The 21,597-nt window shown below is 39.7% G+C and overlaps 1 protein-coding gene across 1 annotated transcript in view; it reads left to right on the top strand.

Moving 5' to 3' along the window:
* Positions 1-21,597, top strand: part of ano2b (anoctamin 2b) — a 78,335-nt gene that overhangs the window by 34,949 nt on the left and 21,789 nt on the right. Inside the window, exons 14-20 of the mRNA XM_074697765.1 lie at positions 7,362-7,436; positions 7,680-7,881; positions 9,260-9,371; positions 9,485-9,542; positions 10,139-10,239; positions 14,251-14,393; positions 20,911-21,063. Of these exons, the coding sequence (XP_074553866.1) occupies positions 7,362-7,436; positions 7,680-7,881; positions 9,260-9,371; positions 9,485-9,542; positions 10,139-10,239; positions 14,251-14,393; positions 20,911-21,063 (844 nt within the window). The remainder of the gene's footprint in view (positions 1-7,361; positions 7,437-7,679; positions 7,882-9,259; positions 9,372-9,484; positions 9,543-10,138; positions 10,240-14,250; positions 14,394-20,910; positions 21,064-21,597) is intronic.

Genomic DNA, 21,597 nt, shown 5'->3' with positions numbered 1-21,597 from the left:
GGACGGGGCAGTGGCAGGGAAGGACAGATGGAGACAAAAACTTCTGTCTTCAATGGCTGCAGGAATCCCGGTAACCCCTCCTCCCCTTTCCCCCCTCCATCTCACTTTTCCTCCTGCTCTTACCTCCTCTTTCCTTTTCTTTCTCCTCTTCACCTCCTTCTCCTTTCCTACCCTCTCTCCTGTTTTCCTGCAGGCTTCAGTCTATCTGTTCTTCTCTTCCTGTCCAGTCCTCTGGCTTCTACAGTCTCGCCCCCTCAGGTATTTATTTCTGTATCCTTCTCTGTTTATTTTCCAACTTTAATCAAACTAGCTGCTGCTTATGGCAAAAAGTTTTTCTCTCTGTGCCAAAAACAAAGGCATGATCAAACTTTTTTCAAAGATTTGTTTCCTAGGTGAGTTGATTCAAAGATTACATTCATATACATACATTCAGATATATTCATACTTAATCCCAAAATGAAACATTTCCAGTGTCTGTTTTTGAAACTTTTTTTGGATAATTATGTAACAAGAAACAACACCAGCTGATGTTGGAACAAGTGGCATTATATCAGTGATTGGCATCTCACTTTTGGAAAGATTCCTCCGTTGTTCTGGCCAACTTTAAGTTTGCCATAGAAAGCTGTTTTCAGACATTTATTTGTGTGAAAAAGATCTTTGCCAGCGTTGAGGGAACAGAACGTTTCAGCCTTCAGTAGAACAGGAGACAAACCTGTTATTATGGACAAATACTGTCAGCGATAATGAAAACAGAGGCTGTGTGTCTGTAAACTCCAGCAGGCGGATTATTTTAGTTCCAAAACAGAGTTAAAATGTAAGTCCACAAAGCCAGAACTTACTGAAATGTTACATCAAATCGCTTCTTCTGAGGCATTGCCAAGGAGGGATTTTGTGTATCTTTTGTGGATAATGTGTGAGACGGACTGGGAGGGCCTTTTCAGAAAACGATTCACATATGGGGCTGAGGGATAAATGGAATTTATTGATTCATTTATTGTTGGAGTTCAGGATGACTTTGAAAATAAGAATCTCAAGTTTCTCTTTGACGCCCTGTGAAGCTCTCTCAGGGCTCCTGATGTTCAAACCCCTGAACTTCCCACAGTGACACATGAAACAACAACATGATAGCCGCTAGAGTTAATGAGGAGTTGTTTCAATGAAGGCAATGTCTTTCAGTCACTTGGGACAAGTTTTGGTTTGTGGCATCCGACCTAGAATAAACCACAGTACACTGCACAGTTTATTCTAATTAAACTGAAATAAGTGCACCTTCATCACACTGTAGTTTACACTTAGAGCTTTAAATGTCTGCAGGTTACATATTAATCCAACAAATCCCACTATAACTGGCAAAGCAAAAAAAAAAAAAATCTCGTGACATTGCAGAAGCTTATCCAAGCAATGCCACAGCGAATACATACCCTAATCAAAGCTAAAGGAGGTCCAACGAAATATTAGAGTGAGTGACCTATTATTTTGTGTGGCAACTTTTATTTTTTTGTCCAGGCAGTGTATAAACAACTTCAGACCTATACACAGAGAAATTTATCGGCTGTAATCCCATTTCAGTAAGGAAAAGCATTATTACTTATGATAATTACAGAATCTCAGCGACACTATACTCAGGTGGTACTGATAACTCACTAATTACGTCTTAATGTGCAGCCTCACTGGATGAAATATTTTACTGTGACTCCTAAATAGAACTGAACCATCATTTAATATTGATGTCATAAGTCACACTCGTTTTCCTGTGACTGGTTGATATGTTTGTATGGTTAAACCATACTCCTGCACCTGCTGGAGGAAGGAAAGAAAGACAAAGAGTTGAGCTGAGAGGAGGAGAGGAAAGACAACGAGATATAAACAAATAAACAGAGGGAGACTTGGAGGAGTGGAGGGATGGAGAGAAACGGAGGGAGGCTGAGTGGGAGTCAGGCACGCTGGGCAGGAAGCCAGGGGTAAGATTAGTGAATGTCGCTATGGCGACACAGAACTCTCTCTCTCCCTCTCTTTTTCACACACAGACACACACACACATACACTAACACTCACACTCACACACATATGTAACATAAACTTTAATGTGTAAGCTGGGACAGTTTAATGTGCTGAAGGATCACATCAAAACCCTACATAGAGGTGTTCCCTTAAATCTCAGAGGTCCAGCTACAGAAAATGTTCTGTAACTAAGGCCCAGGACTTCATATTGTCTGAGACACAGAATCTGAAGAATCCTGGTAGTTTTTACCACCTACTGTTAGTACAATCCTGACAGGGTGAGGAAAAAACCCATCTCACAGCAGGTGCCTTATCCACCAGCTCCCTGTACATGAACTACTGATTAACCCCCTACCAAGTAAAGAAACAAACAAGCTGACACTAAGTTATGATCTGTGGATGATTTTAATCTGGGAGAACTTTGAAATGACTAAGAACTTTATTTAGATGATTCAATGTAGATAAAAATAGTCCCTCTAAATGTAACAGCTGGTATCACTGCATGACATGAGTCTTCTTTGGAGCCTACTCATTGATTACAAAACATTAAAACTCACATTTCAAGCCACATTAAAGTTTTAACATTGGCCTTCTTGCCTGTTAAAAATCATGTTTAGCTTAACATTGATAGTCACAATAATGTCAATACATGGACGTAGTCACCAGTCTGTTCGTGATAACGTAAAAGAAGCCAATGGGCGTACGCAGCCATATTCGCTTTGACGCCAGCCGTGAGTTTTTCTTTGAGCAGCTACAGGGCGCCCAGCGGTCGCGTGACCTGAGCTGTGCCTCTGATTGGAAAATCAAATGATCCTAATAACTTCTAAACTGCAGAGATAGAAAAAAAATCACTCACCGTACAGTGTGTGCTGATAATGAAATCGGCATTTTAGACCCAAGCTGTTTTTTGAACCAGGCTGTAAATATACATTTCAGTGCCGTAAAAGTCTGTTTTTATGGCTGGGTGTGTACGTGACTTCTGGTCTTTCAGCCAGCCTCAAGTGGATTCTCAACAAACGGCAACTTTTAGCACTTCCGCATAGGCATCCTTTTTACTAACCGGATGCTGATCCCTTGGTTATATCTCAAACACCCCTGTTGTTTACAAATATTACGTGGAGCTTGTGTTCTGTCTTGTTATCAACAGAGCAAGGTGAAGTGATTAAACTATAAATGTTCCAGACTTCTTTTGGCAGATTGATTTCATGATGTGCAGCGTGTGATCAGGTTTTCTGTGGCGTTGCTTTTGCTGTTCAGAACTGATAACCTGCTTTTCTTTCTTTCCCTCGTGCATATCTCTCAAGTTGCCCTGTTGTTGAAAATTTTCAACAAAAAGCTGATATGGTCATGTCTGCATATATAGATATTAATGTGCACTCAGTATGCAAACTATTGAACAATACTCTCTGAGTGTGCCAAAGTATAATATGACAGACCAGGAATTAATTTTTGTCCTTGTATAATTTATGACTGGACACCTGTGGCCAAGACACTCCCTGGTTGGTTCTTACAGAACAAGGATCCTGGAGTCAGTCAGAGTTTGTGGTGCTAAAAGAAAACCAGTCTTTGAAATGTTTGAGCTTCCTGTCAGACAAAGTTGTAGATAGAGTTCAACCCAGAGAGATGGATGATGCGACCTGCCTGTTGTGTTTATGTGTGTAGAGAAATATTGAAGTTAGTTCATTAGTTGCCAAACAAAACATGCTCATTTGGTTAATTGGCAAAGTTGGTCCCAGCAAAGTACCTCTGACTCAATGACAGCCCCTCTGAATGGGACGAGCAGTAAAAATTATGGCTGATGAGTCAGATATATCTGTAGAGAGTGGAAGTTTGGATAATGAGAAGTAAGAGAGGGTTAGAGAAGATGAGATGGTGAAGGATCACTGTGAAGAGCTGAGGAATTGAAGTAAAGACTGTGTGTCACTCTGTCGCTGTGTGTTTGGCTTTCCTCAATAGAGGTAACAAGCCAAATATAACACCTGACCCATTTACCACAGGACTTCTCTTTCTCAAGGGTGTCCCCGTCAAACACACACACACACACACACACACACACACACACACACACACACACACACACACATGCGTAAAACACATCTCCTCTCTGGAGGTCTTTTTGTCCTTTGATAAGTCATTCCCTCAGGTTCTTTAATGTATGCGTACATGTGTGCATAGACTTCTGTACACTTGTGGGTATCTCTAAATATCCTCCTCATAACACGTTTCTCTCAGAGTTGTGTCTGAATATTGAGGAAAAAAAATCCCATTTTTGACAAATCATCATCAAAATGGAAATCACACACAGCTGTGAACATAGACTGCTGGCTTCAACCGTGGATGTTTGCACCCTCGATTTGGGCATTTTTTTCACATATACCACTGATTTCCAATAGCTGGAGGAGGGAAGTGGAGGGAGATCCATGTGGAGGAGTGAAGCAGGCTTGCAGTCTAATCAAAAAGCTCATTAGCTTTGTAGCTGATTACCACACTTTTAACCTGAGAAAGTAATTTCCTCTTGCATACAATGACACATGGTCTCCAGTGTCTTATGTATAAGCAGTTTATCATTTAGAGGTTACATAGTAAGTGTGTAAATGTGCGGAATGGTTGAAGAAGGAGACAGTCTGAGAAGTTTGCATTGTTTAAAAGTACGACAGTTGTTGTCCTGAGTCCCAATGAACATGTGAAAAAATCTCCAGCAAGTGTAACAATTACTGTGTCAAAAAGAGGGTTTATTTTAACAGATTAACAAAGATTCAGGTTGATGGTCTGTTTCAGCATAAAAAAATGAATATAATTGAGTCATGAATGTCACGCTGTATTGATGTGTAACATTTATTGCAGGAATTCAACCCTGTTAGTGGTTGCTGATGGGATGGGGATGCTGATGAGGTGGTGTAGCTGGGAGCACAAGAGGAGTAGAGATGCAGGGCAGGTGATGTGTGAAATCAGTGAAGCTTGAGTCACATGTTAATCAACATGTCAGTAATATTCATGCACATGTCACAAGTAGTAGAATAAGTCATAAGTAGACAAAGGGGAGAAAGGCCACAGGCTGGATTTGAACCCAGGTCACCTTCTCTCATGAGGCACTACTTAAATTGCTAGGGCCATCTGCATCCCAAGATAGCCAGTGGATTTGATTTAATCTTAGATCAGGGGTCCCTGAACTTTTCAGCCCATAAGCCCGAACATAGCAGACCTGGCGACTGGCAACCCCTTGAAATGGGAATACACTAGTAGCCAGTCCAAAAACAAAGATCACCAAGCATGGCTTTGTATGAATTTTCAAAAATTAAATAAATTATGTCATTATTTATTTATTTATTCACATTTTTGCCTCCATATTAGTGTTATGAAGCCCTGTCAGGGGTTCTTGATTCCACCTTAGGCACCACTGTGTTGGATGAATATAATGCACATTTGTGGAACCAAAAAAAAAAAAAAAAAGGAAATACAATCAGAGAGTGGAGACCTCCGCCAAGCATATTGTGATTATCAGGCAACACTTCAGTCCTACTGTAATGTTATACTCCCTTTCAGCAGACTGTCTGCTACAATTTGGTGTTAGTTGCAGGTTTATACAATAATTTGTTACCTGACAGTGTAGAAAATTATGATGACCCAGTACTTATTTTATATTCCAGATCTTAGTATCCAGAATATTGCCTGGATCTGGATCGTACTTTTACATCTGTCAGAAATGATGGTGACCTTGTCTTGTATTGTTTTGCAAAGCAATCCAACTATTTATCATATAGTTATATACACATATAGTGAAAACAGCCCTATCTCACAATGATAAAGAATCCTTTAAAAAAAATCCTGGATCAAGATGATGATCCTTATCCCTTCTTCCTTGTCCCATTTTTAACCTTCCTTGAAATTTCATGAAGATCTGTTATTTTTTGAGTTATGTCGATCACAGGCAAACAGACAGGCAGACAGACAAACTCTCCCAAAAACACAACTTCCTTCACTGAGGTAAAATAGAAAGTATAGTTCAACGAGCTGGACTCAGCTAGGGTTGTGCTTTGACTGAACTGTATGACTGTGTGACTTGTAGGTTGCAATGTTCCTCTATATTCACTAGATGGTGCCGTCATGTAATTCAATGAGTATCCCAGAGCCTAGTGTTCTCCTACCATACTGTGGTCTACTTGAGTGCGTCCATGCTTGTCTGTGTGTATCTGTGTGTATCTGTGTCTGTGCGTCCTGGTGTGTGAAATTCCGCCTGTCTCCGCCTGCCCATGTATGTATGAGTGTGTATACCAGTGAATGGGGTCACATATCTCAGGAGGAAGAGGCAACATTTGTTTTTACAGAGATCAAGCCTTATTTAACTGGAGACAGGTCAGTGAAGTGCCACTTCTTTTTGATGCAAGTAGGTCAGCATTTTCCGCTGGGAACTTCAGAAACATGCCACACATACTCATTTGACAGTGTATACGGAGGATGTCAGTTGATTGGAGGGCGGTAAAAATATGTCTGTCAGTTTTTGGCCCCATTTCAGCAACAAACTATACAGCTCTTGAATAATTGAGTCATTTCCAGTGAACTTATGTGTTGATACATTCATAGCAGTGAGGGGAGGGTCAGAATTCAAGAGCTGTTCAGCACCTGTTTCCTTTCAGTGATGACTGTTAGAGCTTCATCCTGCCTCTTGATTAAGTTTTGCACCATGTGTTAAGTAACTTGAACAGTTTCGGCTTTCTTGGATTATATACTAACCTATCTTTATAGGAGTTTTGAAAAGAAGCATCACTTTTAAAGAAGCTAAGAGATGAGGAGGAAGGGTAAAACCGACCATACTGAACCAACTGCTTTGGAGGTTTAAGTGTTTAAATATCACATCGTGTTTGTTTTATCTGTACAAAATGTAAAAGTTGTTCCAAGCACAACATTTTTTACACAGTGTTGTTATTATCTTAGGTTTTTCTGGAGTTTCACTGTCTGTGCAATGAAAACATTTGTTCCACGCTGGTCTCTGAATGTAGGCTTGAGAGTGTAAAACGGGCTATTGTGCATCTTTATGTCTCTCTTATGAGATGTAGTAACACTTCCTGTGGAGGCGTTTTGTTGCACAGATGCTGCTGCCTTGTCTTTCCATTACACTTTGTGCAAACCATGTGAACGCAGTCACAGGAACTCAAACAGTGTTATTCACATCAGGACATCGTAGAGAGATTTGCTGCTGAAACCCTTCATGACTGTGTTTTCCTGTAGTCCCTTTTTTCAGATGTCTTTATAGACACTTTTATGTTCTTGCAACATAAATTTCTTCACATAATTTGACAGACCATTGGCTGTTTTATGACTGACAACTTCCCCTCTCTTTTCCCCCCTTTTCTTCCTGTCAGACTGTCATAGAAAAGTTGACCTGGAAAGATCGTCTACCTGGTTACTTCATCAATGTTTCCTCCATCCTTTTCATGGTAAGTAGGAAAAAATCAGGCTAATGCAGTCAAAGTCATATATGTTTAAGTATGTATGTATGAAAGCACTTAAAGCTGAAAACACATTAACATATCACAGCTAATGTACAGAAATCATTATATAAGTGACCTACATTGATGTGTTCGTTAAAATATTAACTCAAGCCTCAACATTTAGAGTATCAAACCGATTTAAGTGAGTTATGACTAATTTATCTTCTTCGTTTTTTCATGTGCTTCTAGTTTGGCTTGACGTTTTCAGCTGTGTTTGGTGTCATTATCTACCGAATCACCGTGTCAGCTCTGATGGCAATGAGTCCTGACCCTGAAACAAAGTCCAATGTTCGGGTGACGGTGACAGCCACCGCAGTCATCATCAACCTCGTTGTAATTCTGATCCTTGACGAAATCTACGGCGCTGTGGCACTTTGGCTGACTGAGCTAGGTATGGGAATACACTGACACTTAGTATGGATACATGGACAACTATTTTAGTGCAAGATCAGGAGACTTTTCTCATCATAACACACCATGAGTATCAAACTGTGCAGCATTAAGCAAGTAACAGGCAGAAACCTTGACCATAACCAGACGCATTTTGTGCAAACGTTTGCCCCCGCTGAGTTGGGGTTGGGGCAAAAAGGCATAGATGTAGAAAGCAAGATAGAGGACAGAGTTTGATGTGCAAATGTAGTTTCAAATATGTTAGAAAAAAAAGGATTGGCCTTTTTTTTTTTAAACTTTTTTTTTAATACACGTCCATACACGAAAAATGCCAGAACAAGAGGTCATGGGTTTCCCAGTACAAGGAAGTAGCCTCCAAAAAAGATCATACACAAAATGCATACCTAGTTGAGAAGTCTCTTTGGAGTCCCACAGAAAAATTCATTTGCCCTGGTAGATGTAATTGTTAAACAGTATTAATAAAAGTACCAGCAGTTGGGATCTTCTTTTGTAGCCATTATTTGGTGATGGCCTTTTTACTTGATGCCAGCAAAATCTTAAGGAGATGGGTGTCATTTTTATCCAGTTTATCCAGCATATGTCCGAGGTAAAGAGCTATGAACGTTGTGCTTATCGTGAAGCCAAGGGTTTTCGAAATAATTGTTCCCACTTCCTTCCAAAAAGGTTTAATGAGGGAACAAGTCCAGAAAATATGGGCATGGTCAGCCATCGCTGCCCCACATTCCCTCCAACAGAGGAGACGGGTGCCACTTGGTTGATTAGCCTTATGTTTGTATCTGCACCTTTATCACTAATCGTGAACTTCAGGTGCTTTTGTTTTGTTTGTTTTCAAAAATGAAAAGAGATGAAGAGTGATCAGAAATTCAAAGTCAGCTTTTGATATGATTATTCAGCATCTGTGTGCGAGACAGGAGGCACATGTCTGCCTCTTTAAGGACTACTTGATGAAACTTTGATGCTTTTACGCTCCAGTCATCCCATCAGTCATCCCAGGAGGTTTGTACCACATTAACATTCAAAACCTCAGAAATAGAGGAAAAGAATCAAAATAAGGAAATTGTGAGAAAAGGAAAAGCGATAACGAGGTTTTCCATGTAAGATGTGCATTTTGACCTACGTCCAGCACAGGAGTTGAATTGAGAATCCAGTCCAGCAGTTGACAAACAGAGTTATCTGATTACCTTCACTGTAACATAAAAAACTGCATAGTACACAGTGTCAAATCTGGCTCAGTCTTTTAAAAAAATGATTTCGAAATGGGCTCCTGCTCTCTGTGTTGTCTCACATGAGACCATGTCGAATTTTATCTGTTTATCTTTTAAATCTGTTTATTCAATATCTGTTTTTACTTTTATCAGAAATCCCTAAAACTGAAACCAACTTTGAGGAGCGTCTCATCCTGAAAGCCTTCCTGCTCAAGTTTATGAACGCGTACGCACCTATATTTTATGTGGCGTTCTTCAAGGGACGGTAGGTTCAGCACACAAAACCACCTTATCCTCTGCATTACAGCAACATATTTTTTTTACTCTTGGATAAACTTTTATTACAATCCTAACACAGGAATTGTCTCTTTTTCGCAGGTTTGCTGGTCGACCTGGGAATTACGTGTATGTTTTCAACGGGTACCGGATGGAAGAGGTTTGTTTCTTAATTTACTTTCTGCTTCCTTTACTTATCTGAATAATTACCTCTGCCAAGGAGGTTATGTTTTTAGGAGAGTTTTTCTGTTTGTCTGTGAACAACATAACTGAAAAAGTAACAAACAGATCTGGATTAAATTTTCAGGAAATGTTCAAAATGGGATAAGGAAGAAGTGAATACATTTTGGAGGTGATCCAGATTACCATCTGGATTCAGGAATTTTTAAAGAACTCTTTCATTGTGAGATAGGGCTGTTTTCTCCATATGTGTATATAACTCCACAGATTGTTTTGCAAAACATTACAAGACAAAGTCACCATAATTTCTGACAGATGTAAAAGTACGATCCAGATCCTGGCAATATTCTGGATACTAACATCAGGAATATAAAATTAGATTATCAGCACCATACCAGTTATTTCTAAATGCTAATTCAGTGTCTGTGGCTAACCCAACCTATCCGTTTGATGCTAACACAAAGCCTACTGGCAAAGTTAAGCACAGAGAAGCAATATCTGTCCTGAAAAGGATTTCTTGTTTTTTTTTGTAGCAATGTTAAATACACTCAATGATGTCGTGTGTTTCTCTCTCAGTGTGCACCGGGAGGCTGTCTCATTGAGCTGTGCATCCAGCTCAGCATCATCATGCTAGGGAAGCAGCTGATCCAGAACAACATCTTCGAGATTGGCATCCCGTAAGTGGACCTTTAAACTTTGTCTGCACATGTTCACTGAGAGTGGAAGGGAATTTGGAGATCTGGGACGCTGAGGTTCAAGTGACACAGCTGTTGACACAGCAGAAAGAGGGGGAATATGTCTAATATCAAATGAGCCAGTAACCAACACAGGTAATACCTCTATCCACTAAAGCTAACTCACAGGCACTAAACAACATCCCCTGGTAACATTCCTTCAGTTCAACAACAGCTCAACCCAAAGGTCGAGTCCAGCTCTGATATTCATCAGAGGAGCTTCTTCTGACCTCAGGCCTCACTGCTGCTGTAAGCACAGTTTGACCCCCGACCCTTTGGATGATTGTCATCTCCAGGGTGTCCTTTGGGAGCAGCGAGTCAAGGCTCATACCATCACATCATCTGCATCCCTCCTTCTCACATTTGTCCACTAAGAGATGTCCACACCTCGAAGCTAACCATTAAAGCCAGGGACTTTTACCGAGGCTCAGAGCGGTTTGTGAGGAATTTCTGGAGCTGCTGAGGGAGGGTAGTACATTAGAAGTTTACACAGGTTTGCTGGACATTGCCTGGTCTTTGAAGATGCCCAGAGCTATGAAAGACTGACCCATCCATTTAAAAAGAGAGTCAAAGATGAAACCTGAGAATGGGCCTCTTGGAAAGGTACAGTCAAGCTCTGACGGAAAAACACTGATCAGTGTTATAAAGAAAACTGTCTTTGGTGAAGGTGTAAGAACGTCTTGATGCAGTAGTTTGATACTCTTTCAGGTAATGTTAGGAAGAGCAGGCAAACTTTTAGTAGGCTCCCAAGGTCTGTCCGTATCCTTAAGAGGACTGAGTCTTAATGTGCATTTCCTCTCAAAAAGAATCCAGTTCTTTGGGGACTTCACAGCAGCTTCCTCAACGAGTGACTGGCGCTCACCATCACCGCTTGTTGAATTATAAAAGAAGGGTGTGTTTTAGCTCAGATTTGGAGGAGTCCTCAGGACAGGAGAGTCTTGTCAGTTCATAGTGACGTATTGAGCTTTGAAATGGGGACACCGAAGCGTGCAGCCCCAGAACTGGGTCACAGTTTGTGTGTACAGGAATTGTAGAGGCCTCCCCAGCGAGCAAAGAAGGGGAGTTTTTACTGTGTGAGGTGAAAAGGACAGGTGCACACTCCTGATTTACAAAACAACATTGAGTTGATTTGTATTTTTTGCCCCCTAACAAAGTTGTGAAAATGCATCTACTCTTGTACCTATAACCCAAAGCTCCCTGGGGCAGAAGAAGGAAGAAGGGCAAACAGCAGTGGTAGACGAACGTGAAGTGCGAGAGCACTGACAAAGAAAATGCAGCAGTGAAACTTGTGGAAACAAAGTTCCTGTCTTAATTTTCACAACTGTCATGCTCTTTCAACTGAAAACACTTCTTCTATTCTTCATGAATGGGCAGGGAGGTGCAGAATTTTAATACTTGAATTGTAACCCTGACTCTTGTATGTTTCTCTGTTACTCTCTCCACCCCAGCCATAACACCACAAACTCTTGTAGTTAGCAGGTCAGGAAACGCTGGGGTCTGATAGGTTCCTTTAATAGCTAGGACAGGCACATGTTACTTTTATATTTGTGGTACAGACAGATCGAAAACAGAGAAGAGACACAGTAATGTCAGTACAGTAAGCTTTTTGCTGACTGGTGTTAGGAGCTTCATGTGGCTGCACACTGGCTGATACCCATTAAATGGCTTCACTGTTGGAAAATTGAAAAAACTCTGACTGAGAGCCTGATTCACAAGAGCATCATGCAGCTTTTTTGTGCCAAAGTGTGCATGCACATAGGGTTCGATTCCTCAAAGACTGTGCTGGTGTTATTTGCATATGTTCAGATTTATTTTGGTGCCATCAGGATGATACCTTACAGAGTGGGGTTGCAGCTCAACTCGGTCAAAATTTGGTGCAAATCTGGAGCAAACTGCACAGAGCTGCATAACTTTGCGGGTGTTTTTGCACTCGAAAATCATTAGAGCTATTTGCTCTTTGAATCAGTCCTTGAGACAGAGCTCATAGCAGAGGGCAAGTTAGGCACAATTCTTGGTGCTAAGAGGCCATAAACCATTCTTAGTGGATTCCCCCAGAGTTGCTGCACACTGCAGATTCACATATCTGGATTAAAGAATAACGGTACAGAGGAAATTCGTATTCTGTGGTCCACAATCAGTCTATGATGTATTTGTGCAGAATGCATCCAGGGACTGTAATAACACTGCAAAAATGAAATCTTATCAAGTGTTTTTGTCTTATTTCACTTTTTACTTGTCTTTTAATAACTTGAAATAAGACACTTTTTTCTGGACTGTTTAAGGGAATGTGGCTATATATCTATATATGTATATATATCTATATATATATATATATCTATATCTATCTATCTATCTATCTATCTATCTATCTATCTATCTATATATATATATATATATATATATATATATATATATATATATATATATATATATATATATATATATATATATATATATAAATATATAAATATACATATATAAATATACATATATATATATATATATATATATATATATATATATATATATATATATATATATATATATATATATATATATATATATATATATATATATATATATATATATTGTATTGTATTTTTTAACCCTTAGAGAAAAGTATCTACAGTGTTCTCACAAAAATATTTTCAAATGGCAAATTAATCATTGTTGCATTTTAAGTTTTAATCTCTAGGGGGCACTAAAACACAAAAAACACTTACATAAAAGTACATCCAAGAAATGCAGTTTAAACAAAACTAGCTTATGCTTACCTGGTTTACATCCAGTTGTTGATGTTGGTTCATCTAGCAGCACATCTGATGATTTTATACAAAATGATAAATAAAGAATACAAACTTCAAAGTCAAACAATGTTGTCGCTGAAACAGTAGAGAAAGACAGAAATAGAGATGAATGTGAACACAAGGGGATCCTGACTGACATTGTTATTATATGTCCTGTCATTATATGCTTTAAATCAGAGGAAAGGATTTTTGTTTTTGGAGAAAGCCTACATGTATACATACATACAGACACTGTCATACCAGGTACTGTTTACAACTGTGTTGTTTTGAGGAGCAGTTAACGTTTCTGTGTTCAACGTCTCCTTCAGTGTGGGAGTTTTACAACCTGAGTACATTCAAGTACAGTAAACTTTTGCCACTCAATCAATCATGCATCATTTGGCTTTTAAACATGCACCATTCATAAGGACACAGGACAGGTATGACGTAACGTGGTGCACACTAGGTGAAAACTGTTTACACAGAGCCTTGCAACAAAAATACACATAAAACACTGTGTGCTCCCCTGCTGTTTTTTTCTCAGCAGCACAGGTTGCCAATTTGCTTTCTTTGTGAGCCTTATTTTCTTTGCACACCGCCAGCTCCTGGCTGTTTGTCCGGCCAGTTTGCGATCAGTTAAATGTTTCACATTACTGTACCTCTGCACATTCTGGATGTGTATTATGTTTCACAAGCAGAGAGCGAATTTGTCTTGAGTGTTCCAGGGAAAGTTTCTGAGTGCATTCTCATACCACCCATCATGCTTCTTATTAAAAAAGGTTGAGCCACATAGTTTGTCAGCTTGAGAAGAATCCTCCTTTTTCATTGAAATTCAGCCCTTGAGCTGCAACAAAGAGGTCAGGAGCTGTATCTTCAAATAATAATCCAAAAAATATCAACAAGATTTTACTGGGCATGCTTAAATGTGACCAAATGTGGCCTGTGTGGAAGTTTTTGAAGACATCTGAATGAGAGGTCGTTAAACTCTGAAATGCCTTGTTGCTGAATCATGCTATAAAATAAACTTGCCCTGTCTTGCCTTTAATGCCTTTTCATTAGACTATCTTGGAAGTTTCTAAATCCAAAGTGTAAATATTCGTTACACAGTACAGTGAAGCCTAAGTTGAGTCTCTTTCCTTTCCTCCACCTCTCCCCCCCGTCCTGACAGGAAGCTAAAGAAGTTGGTTCGTGCGATAAAGGATAAAGGATCAGCAGAGACAGAGATTGAGGACGAGAGGCCTCCAAAGCAGTGGAACCTGGACTACGCCCTGGCCCCCTTTGAAGGCCTCACGCCTGAGTACATGGAGATGAGTGAGTCTGAACACACACACACACACACACACACACACACACACACACACACACACACACACACACACACACACACACACACACACACACACACACACACACACACAGAAATAACCTTACCGAGCAGCCATGTAGGCTTTACGGCTAAATGGACCCTCCTGTACATTACTGAGCCTTGTTATGCAATCAGCAGAAGTGAGTCGTCTAATTGTTTCCTGTTTACTTCTCACACTTTTAGTTGATTTCTTGTTACCATGGCACCATTTTTTCCCCCAAGGCCTCACTGTGATCTTTCCCGAACCTCAGAGAAAAAAAATGCTACACACTCTAGTTCCATATTTCTTTTCCTTTCATATAATGATATTTCAACCCTCTGGCGTTCTTCAAGATCATCACATTTTGACATACAGGCTCAGATCCTGTGAGTGTTGCACTCATGCTTACACATGTGCAGGAGATCAGGAATAGAATAGAATAGAATATACTTTATTTATCCCCGAGGGGAAATTCAGGAGTCACAGCAGCAATCAAGAAAACAAAAGTAAGAAAGTGTATAGAAAGTGCAGAAAGGTCCAAAGAAAATAGATGCTGACAGCTTGTCCATCATTCTCCAGTTCAGCCAGCCTCCACCTCCACAGGGTCCAGGACTGAGCTTCTTCAGGCGTCTGTTCAGTCTCTGTCTCCTGGATCCTGTCTGCTCACAGCAGGTGAAGCTCGTCCAACGTGGCATTCATGTCCAGTGTTATCTCCATTAGCCATGTCTGTGGATAGCAAGATGCTACTCTGCCCTCTGGTATCCTCTCTGTTGCTGGGTTAGCACAGCTAGCTCGTCGTTGGCAATAGATCTTACATGCCCCCGATGAATGGAAGGACAGGTAGATGTTGTCACTTCTTAGCTCACACCTGAGAACCAGCACGTTGTCCTCACCTCCTTCTCCTCACCTTGTGGGAAACATCAGGCCTTGCACCAGTTAGCAGTTACATGCTACAGGCTGCTAACAGCTGATTTCACATGTAAATAATGTGGTCATAGTTATGTAGGATCTCCAGACAAACACAGGAGCAAAACTAGTAAAAATATCACTGAAGAAACAACTAGTTTGGTGTCTGCGACCAACAAATGAACCATACAAAGTAATGACCCACTCCAAATGCAGAGATGACAAAAAAAAAGATGAAAACATTACAAGAAAAAGAAGAGAGAGCTGGTAGCCACAATGGGGCGGTGCCTAGCAAAAAGAAATTATCCTTTAACAAGAGAAGCCTCCTAACTCAAAACAAATACACAGTTTGATACAGTCAATCAAATTACCCCTAACTGATAACTGGAAAAAGGACTGTGTTTTTAAAACTCTTCCTCTGGTCTGCTCTTCAAAGTGTCACAGTACAAGGCATGTTCATTTAAAGAAAAGAAACAAGGGGGAGAAAGTGCTACCTTACCACTGATTGACTGGAAGTGGAAATGGGAATATGTTCTGCCTCATCATTGTCAGCCCTCTACCAGAGCAATGGGCGTTCCCTTAGAGGAGGGAGAGCCAGCTTACTGTATTCACACTAAAGGATTTACATTAACGTCCATCACAACCCAAAACACATAAACACTGAGAATTCAGTCCCTGATTAAAGCCTCTCTGATCTTTCATGCACAGTTCAACTCAGATACAAATCAGCACGTTCCACATTTATCCTTAAAAGGCCAAAAGGAAGTTAATAAGTGGCATTTTATTTAAAAAGGGCTTTCAGCTTTAATCACTGTCATTTTTATTCTGCTTTTAAACTGACTGCAGATTTCCTCCAACTCACAGGGGAAAGTGTTGAACTCACAGAGCTGGAATACTTTTTGCTGCACACCCTGGTATGGTCTCTGTGAGGGAGAATTTAAAAATTCCTTAAATAGAATTTAAAGTGTTTCAGTGGAATCTGTAGGTTTCAGTTTATCTGGACTTTTTCCATCTTTATCCAAGGGTAACAGTTACATTTAAGTGAATTCCAGCCTCAGATTTTTTCCTGTGTTGCAAAGTGAATCCTCTTTATTGAGGTCAATTTCAGGGTTAAGTGATTTGGAAGGTGGAGAGACAGTCCCATTCTGTGGCTGTAAAGTCGACTTAATCACTGCCTGTGAGGGAGAAGTTACTGCTGGTAGCTGGTTAAGAGCTGCAGCTGCTGGGTGTCGTGTCTGCATGCACACACACACACACACACACACACACACACACACACACACACACACACACACACACACACACACACACACACACACACACACACACACACACAGAGAAAGAGACTGCTTCAGGCTGTGTCTTCTGCACTATTTCAAAATTACAACCAAGCTCAGACACAACAAACCAACACCTGCTCAGCCGTAGATTTTCTGGTTAAAAAACGTTTTTAGGTCCGGATTAAGAAACATCTAGAAAATTTGTTTAACTGACGTGGTCATAAGAAAATTTTGCAATTCCTCTCGGGCAAACATCTGAATTTGGTTCCTCGCAGACATCAATGTGGAAGTTTACATCATTCCACATTCTAGTCTTACTTTCATTAGAGCTTATGCTGCAAAAAAAAGGAAAACTTATCAAGTTTTTTCTTATTTTCAGTAAAAAATGTCTTTTTCGACTAAAGAGCCACATTTGCTTGACTAGTCCAGGAAAATGTCTTATTTCAAGTTATATAAAGAGAAAAATGAGGTCTAAACTGCCTGCAACAAACAAAAAATCTCCCAGTGGGGAAAGAGAAATGTGCTTGTATTAATCTTGACAAGCACATTTCTCTTACCCAACTGGTAGATTTTTTCTTACCTATTACAGACAGTTCAGACCTCATTTTTGTCTTTAAATAACTTGAAATAAGACATTTTTCTGGACTGGTCAGGTGAAAGGGGCTCATATTGAGTCTAATTTTTTTACTAAAACAAGACAAAAACATTTCATAAGATTGTAGTTTTTTGCGGTGTACCACCATATTGGAAGTTCTTAAGTTGAACCTAGCCTTAAAGACACTCATAAATGAAAATTATTGATATGAAACTGAGGATTTCTTATTATTAATTTGAAATGTCTGCAACCACTGCAGTGGGCTCGATATACCACCCAACAACTGACAAAACTCTCAAGACACAGCTTTTCTTTTCACTTTCTACAGCAGTTGTTAAAACTAGAGACACATTTGTTGGTTAAATAAGAGCTTAATGAGACTTTTTATCATCTTGATGTGCAGGACAAGATACATAAAGCTGTATCTATTTGTCTGTAGATGGCACCAAAAGCAGTGCAAACCAGAAGTTCCTCACAGCATCTTCAGGAAAAAAATTAGCTTGATTTGAAACATTAGAGAAATGTCAACCTCTTTTTTGAAACTTGTTTTATTTTATGATAGAAAGTAACTTAACATCTCGTGTCAACAAGACCTCTCTCCTCCAGAGCTCAGTGTGAAGACAGGTTTTATTTCCTTTGTGAACTTCTTCTGGTGTGATAATATGGCTGTGATATATAGAGATGTTGAGGGGAGGTAGCAGGGAGGATGACAAAAAGAAGAAAGCAGTCTGAGCTTGTTTTGCTGCAGGGCGCAGCAAGGAATGCTAGAAATGTCTGAGCTCTACCTGAAACAAACACTCTCACGTAGAGGTTATACGTGTAAATGTGTTCACTTGTGTGTCTGTGTGTGTTTTTATGGATGTGACGTATTTGTGAGACTCGGTGCTGAAGTGAAGGTGTGTGTGTCTTCTTTGTGTGTGCCTGGACCACCTCTCGAACCCATCAACCTTGGCTCGGGTGGAGAGAGAGGTTATTCTAAGCTTGCCCTCTAGCACTTGCTGCTCTGCTGTCGTATTTTCTTCCTCGCTGCTTTTTGTCTCAGCGTAGCGTCCCGAGGTGAAGCCATCAGTCTCAGGCTCGCTGGAAATCCCCGTTCCCACACTGCTAGAGTTCCTCCGCTCATACCCAAAGTCGGGTGTCAGCCGGAGTCAGGCCAACCAACTCATCTTTCTCATGTGTCCTTTCCATGTTCTTTGAAAGCAGGTGGATGCTGTTTTGATCCTTTATTGATCTGCCTGACAAAAAGGTTTGGAAATTGATACTTTTTTCAGAATGATGTTTTTTATCCTCCCCAAATAATCTGGGACCAGCAGTGTTTCTATTTTATCCTACAGGTCAGGCTTAAAACGCTTTCTTTTTTTGCTCTTCTTTTGTGTCTCACTGTGAAGATGAACCATCAGCACCAGAAGCCATCCACTGCAAAAAACTGAAATCTTATCAAGTGCTTTTGTCTTATTTTAAAATTTGTCTTGTTAAACTCAATATGAGCCATATTCAGCTGGTCGGTCCAGAAAAATGTCTTGTTTCAAGTTATGTAAAGACAAAAATGAGGTATGAATCGTTCCTAACAAGTAAAAAAATCTGCCAATTGAAATAAGAAAAAATGGCCCGAAAAATAGCTTGAAACTATAATAACATCTTCATACAAATAACTTTTCTCTTGTTTCATTGGAAGATTTTTTTACTTGCTCCAAGCAATTAAGACCTCATTTTTATCTTGATATAACTTGAAATGAGACATTTTTCTGGACTGGTCAGGTGAATGTGGCTCATATTAAGTCTCAAAAGACATTTTCTACTGAAAATAAGATAAAAAACACTTGATAAGATTTCAGTTTTTGCAGTGTGATGCCTGCCCACTTCCTGATGGGTCTCAGTTCTGTCCAAATACACAGATGATGAGATTGAACAGATTTTGAAGTTTGTCAAAAGTTTGTTTGCTTTGATATCTGGCTGTAGAGAAGAGTGAAGACACACCCCAGTCAAACCTTTATTTTACACAAGCCCCAGCACTGTCTCTCAGCAGCTGACCTCTGACCTCTGCCACCAGACAGAAGCTTCTGTGACAGTTGTCTGAGCATAGACAGGTCTTTCATTGCACCTGGTGTTGGAGTAATTGAACTCTTATTTCATTGATTTGATTAATGTGTTTATTTATCTCAAACATTTGCAAATTGCAAGAAGAAAAACAGACTACACAATTTGTTACCCAAGAGCAGTGATGCCACACCAATCCAAAGACCCACACACAACAAGAGCATTAATCAGTAAAAGAAAGAGTAAATACAGTTACATGTTAAAGTTAATTGTAGCCAGTGGCTTCACAAAACCACCAAATCCAGTCGTTTTGCTATACCTCCCAATTTTAACTCCCAATTCCTGCAAGAGTCTCCTGCTTTTAAACCCATTCTTCCACTGTACTGCACTTTCTCATGATTTATCACCGAAATACTGATAAAAGGCTTGTTCATAAGTACAGTATGTAAGCTGCTGTCTGAACACGGTCCAAAGAAAAAGAGATATGCCTCCAAATACAGTTTAACTTGGTGCAAGTCATTTCCTTTTCTTCCTCTGAGCCATGGAGATATGAAGCATTTTGTAAGGTTTGTAGGTCAGATTTCTGCATTGAACACTGAGGTGAAAATGATGTTGACAGGCATGCTAACTGTGCAAAGCACAGGAAAAATGCTGAGGCACAGCCGGGGGTGTGGGGAATCTCCCACTCTGTCAAAGTCTAATGTCGGCAGGTATGGTTTTGTGTACATCTGCTTTTTTAATGTGCTGTGGAACAAATTCTCAATGTTTAATCCAAACTCACAAATCTAATGTCTCTTCCCTCTCTGTGTATCTGCTTAGTGTTTGTCTCTGTGTTTGTTTTGCATGTCAGACTGATAACTCATAGCTCAACACGCTGCATAATCTTTAAAAAAAAAAAAAAAAAAAAAAGGTCCAGTTCAGCTGGGGCAGTGGAGAGTTTGACCTTAAAAGGCATTGTCTGATTCACAGAGCGAGCCCAAACAGACAGAGTGACTCCTGTCCAGAGAGATGACCGTCCACAAAACTTAACGAGACAACTTCTCACAAACCATCTGAAATGTATGATTCACAGGATGTCGGTTTGATTTCTTTAGCATGATTTAAACACATCTCCTATCACTGATGAAAACCACTCATTTGTCAGAAACCTCAATAAAGAAGGAAATGTCCAGACTCTTTTTAAGAGCCATCACACCAACGCAGTGTTCGCATGGGTGTCACTTTACATTACTCTCGTCATCACTGTGATGGTTTGTTGATGTATAGGTAAATTTAGCCCAAGTCTTAAACTAAGAACTAATACAAAGTAAGCAAAGAAATACACCAAAAACCATGTATTTCATGGAAACACGATGTAAATGATCCTGTTGTTTCTTTCTGTCTTAAAGCTCCAGAGGCTGTGATATAGTCCATGTAATGAACACTGAAGTTTATTGTTAGAAGGCCACCATGGATCCTAATCATATTTTCCATCATATATAGTATTTCTTTTGATCAACAATCCTCTCTCAATGTTATAGCTGTCATGTTATTTCAAGATATGCAGAAGCCAAAAGGGCTCATTCACTACTAAAGCACTGAAACAAACTGAATTTGAAAGTATGGACGGATATTTTTTTAGCCGCGACACACAATAAATGAATTTTCTTGTTTCTTTATTTCAGTCATCCAGTTTGGTTTCGTTTCGCTGTTCGTGGCTTCATTCCCTCTTGCTCCACTCTTCGCTCTGCTCAACAATGTCATCGAGATCAGGCTGGATGCCAAAAAGTTTGTGACTGAGCTGCGCAGGCCAGTGGCAGTGCGTGCTAAAGACATCGGTAAGCTAACACAGTTTTCTCAAAAACATCATTATATTGCACAGCAAACAATAGAGGGAGACCCAGTTGAAGAAAAACTAAATTATTTTGTTAACTAGCAACCAAATGTAGCACACTTCAGATTAGGTTATCAAAATTATTTGTTTTGAAAATAGGATAAAGGAAAAACGAATTAACCATTGTCATTGAAGGAGCCATATTTTTCAATAGTTAGATTTCTTCAAATCACAAAATTTAAAACACATTAAGGAAATCATTATATGCTACAAGCCATACATTTATTGTTTAACTGATTCATTGGTTTCTGCAAAATCATGTTGGCTGAAGTAGAGTAACAAATGCTTAGGACTGCTGCTTCTTACAGAATTCACTGGGATGAGAAGCTAAACCAAGCTTTCTGATTGGATCAGCATCAACACATGACTTAATTTATCTATGAAAGATTTACTTAGACCACATGAGAATACACATTTACAGCTTCACTCTGTATTAAATGGGGTTGCACAGTGGTTAACACTGTTGCCTCACAGTAAG

This window comes from Halichoeres trimaculatus, unplaced genomic scaffold (assembly GCF_033239565.1).
Source record: "Halichoeres trimaculatus isolate MK-OKI-2021-1 unplaced genomic scaffold, fHalTri1.1 fHalTri1_scaffold_21, whole genome shotgun sequence".
NCBI lineage: Eukaryota > Metazoa > Chordata > Actinopteri > Labriformes > Labridae > Halichoeres > Halichoeres trimaculatus.
Note: the sequence above shows the minus strand (reverse complement) of the source record. Positions and strands in the feature narration are given on the sequence as shown.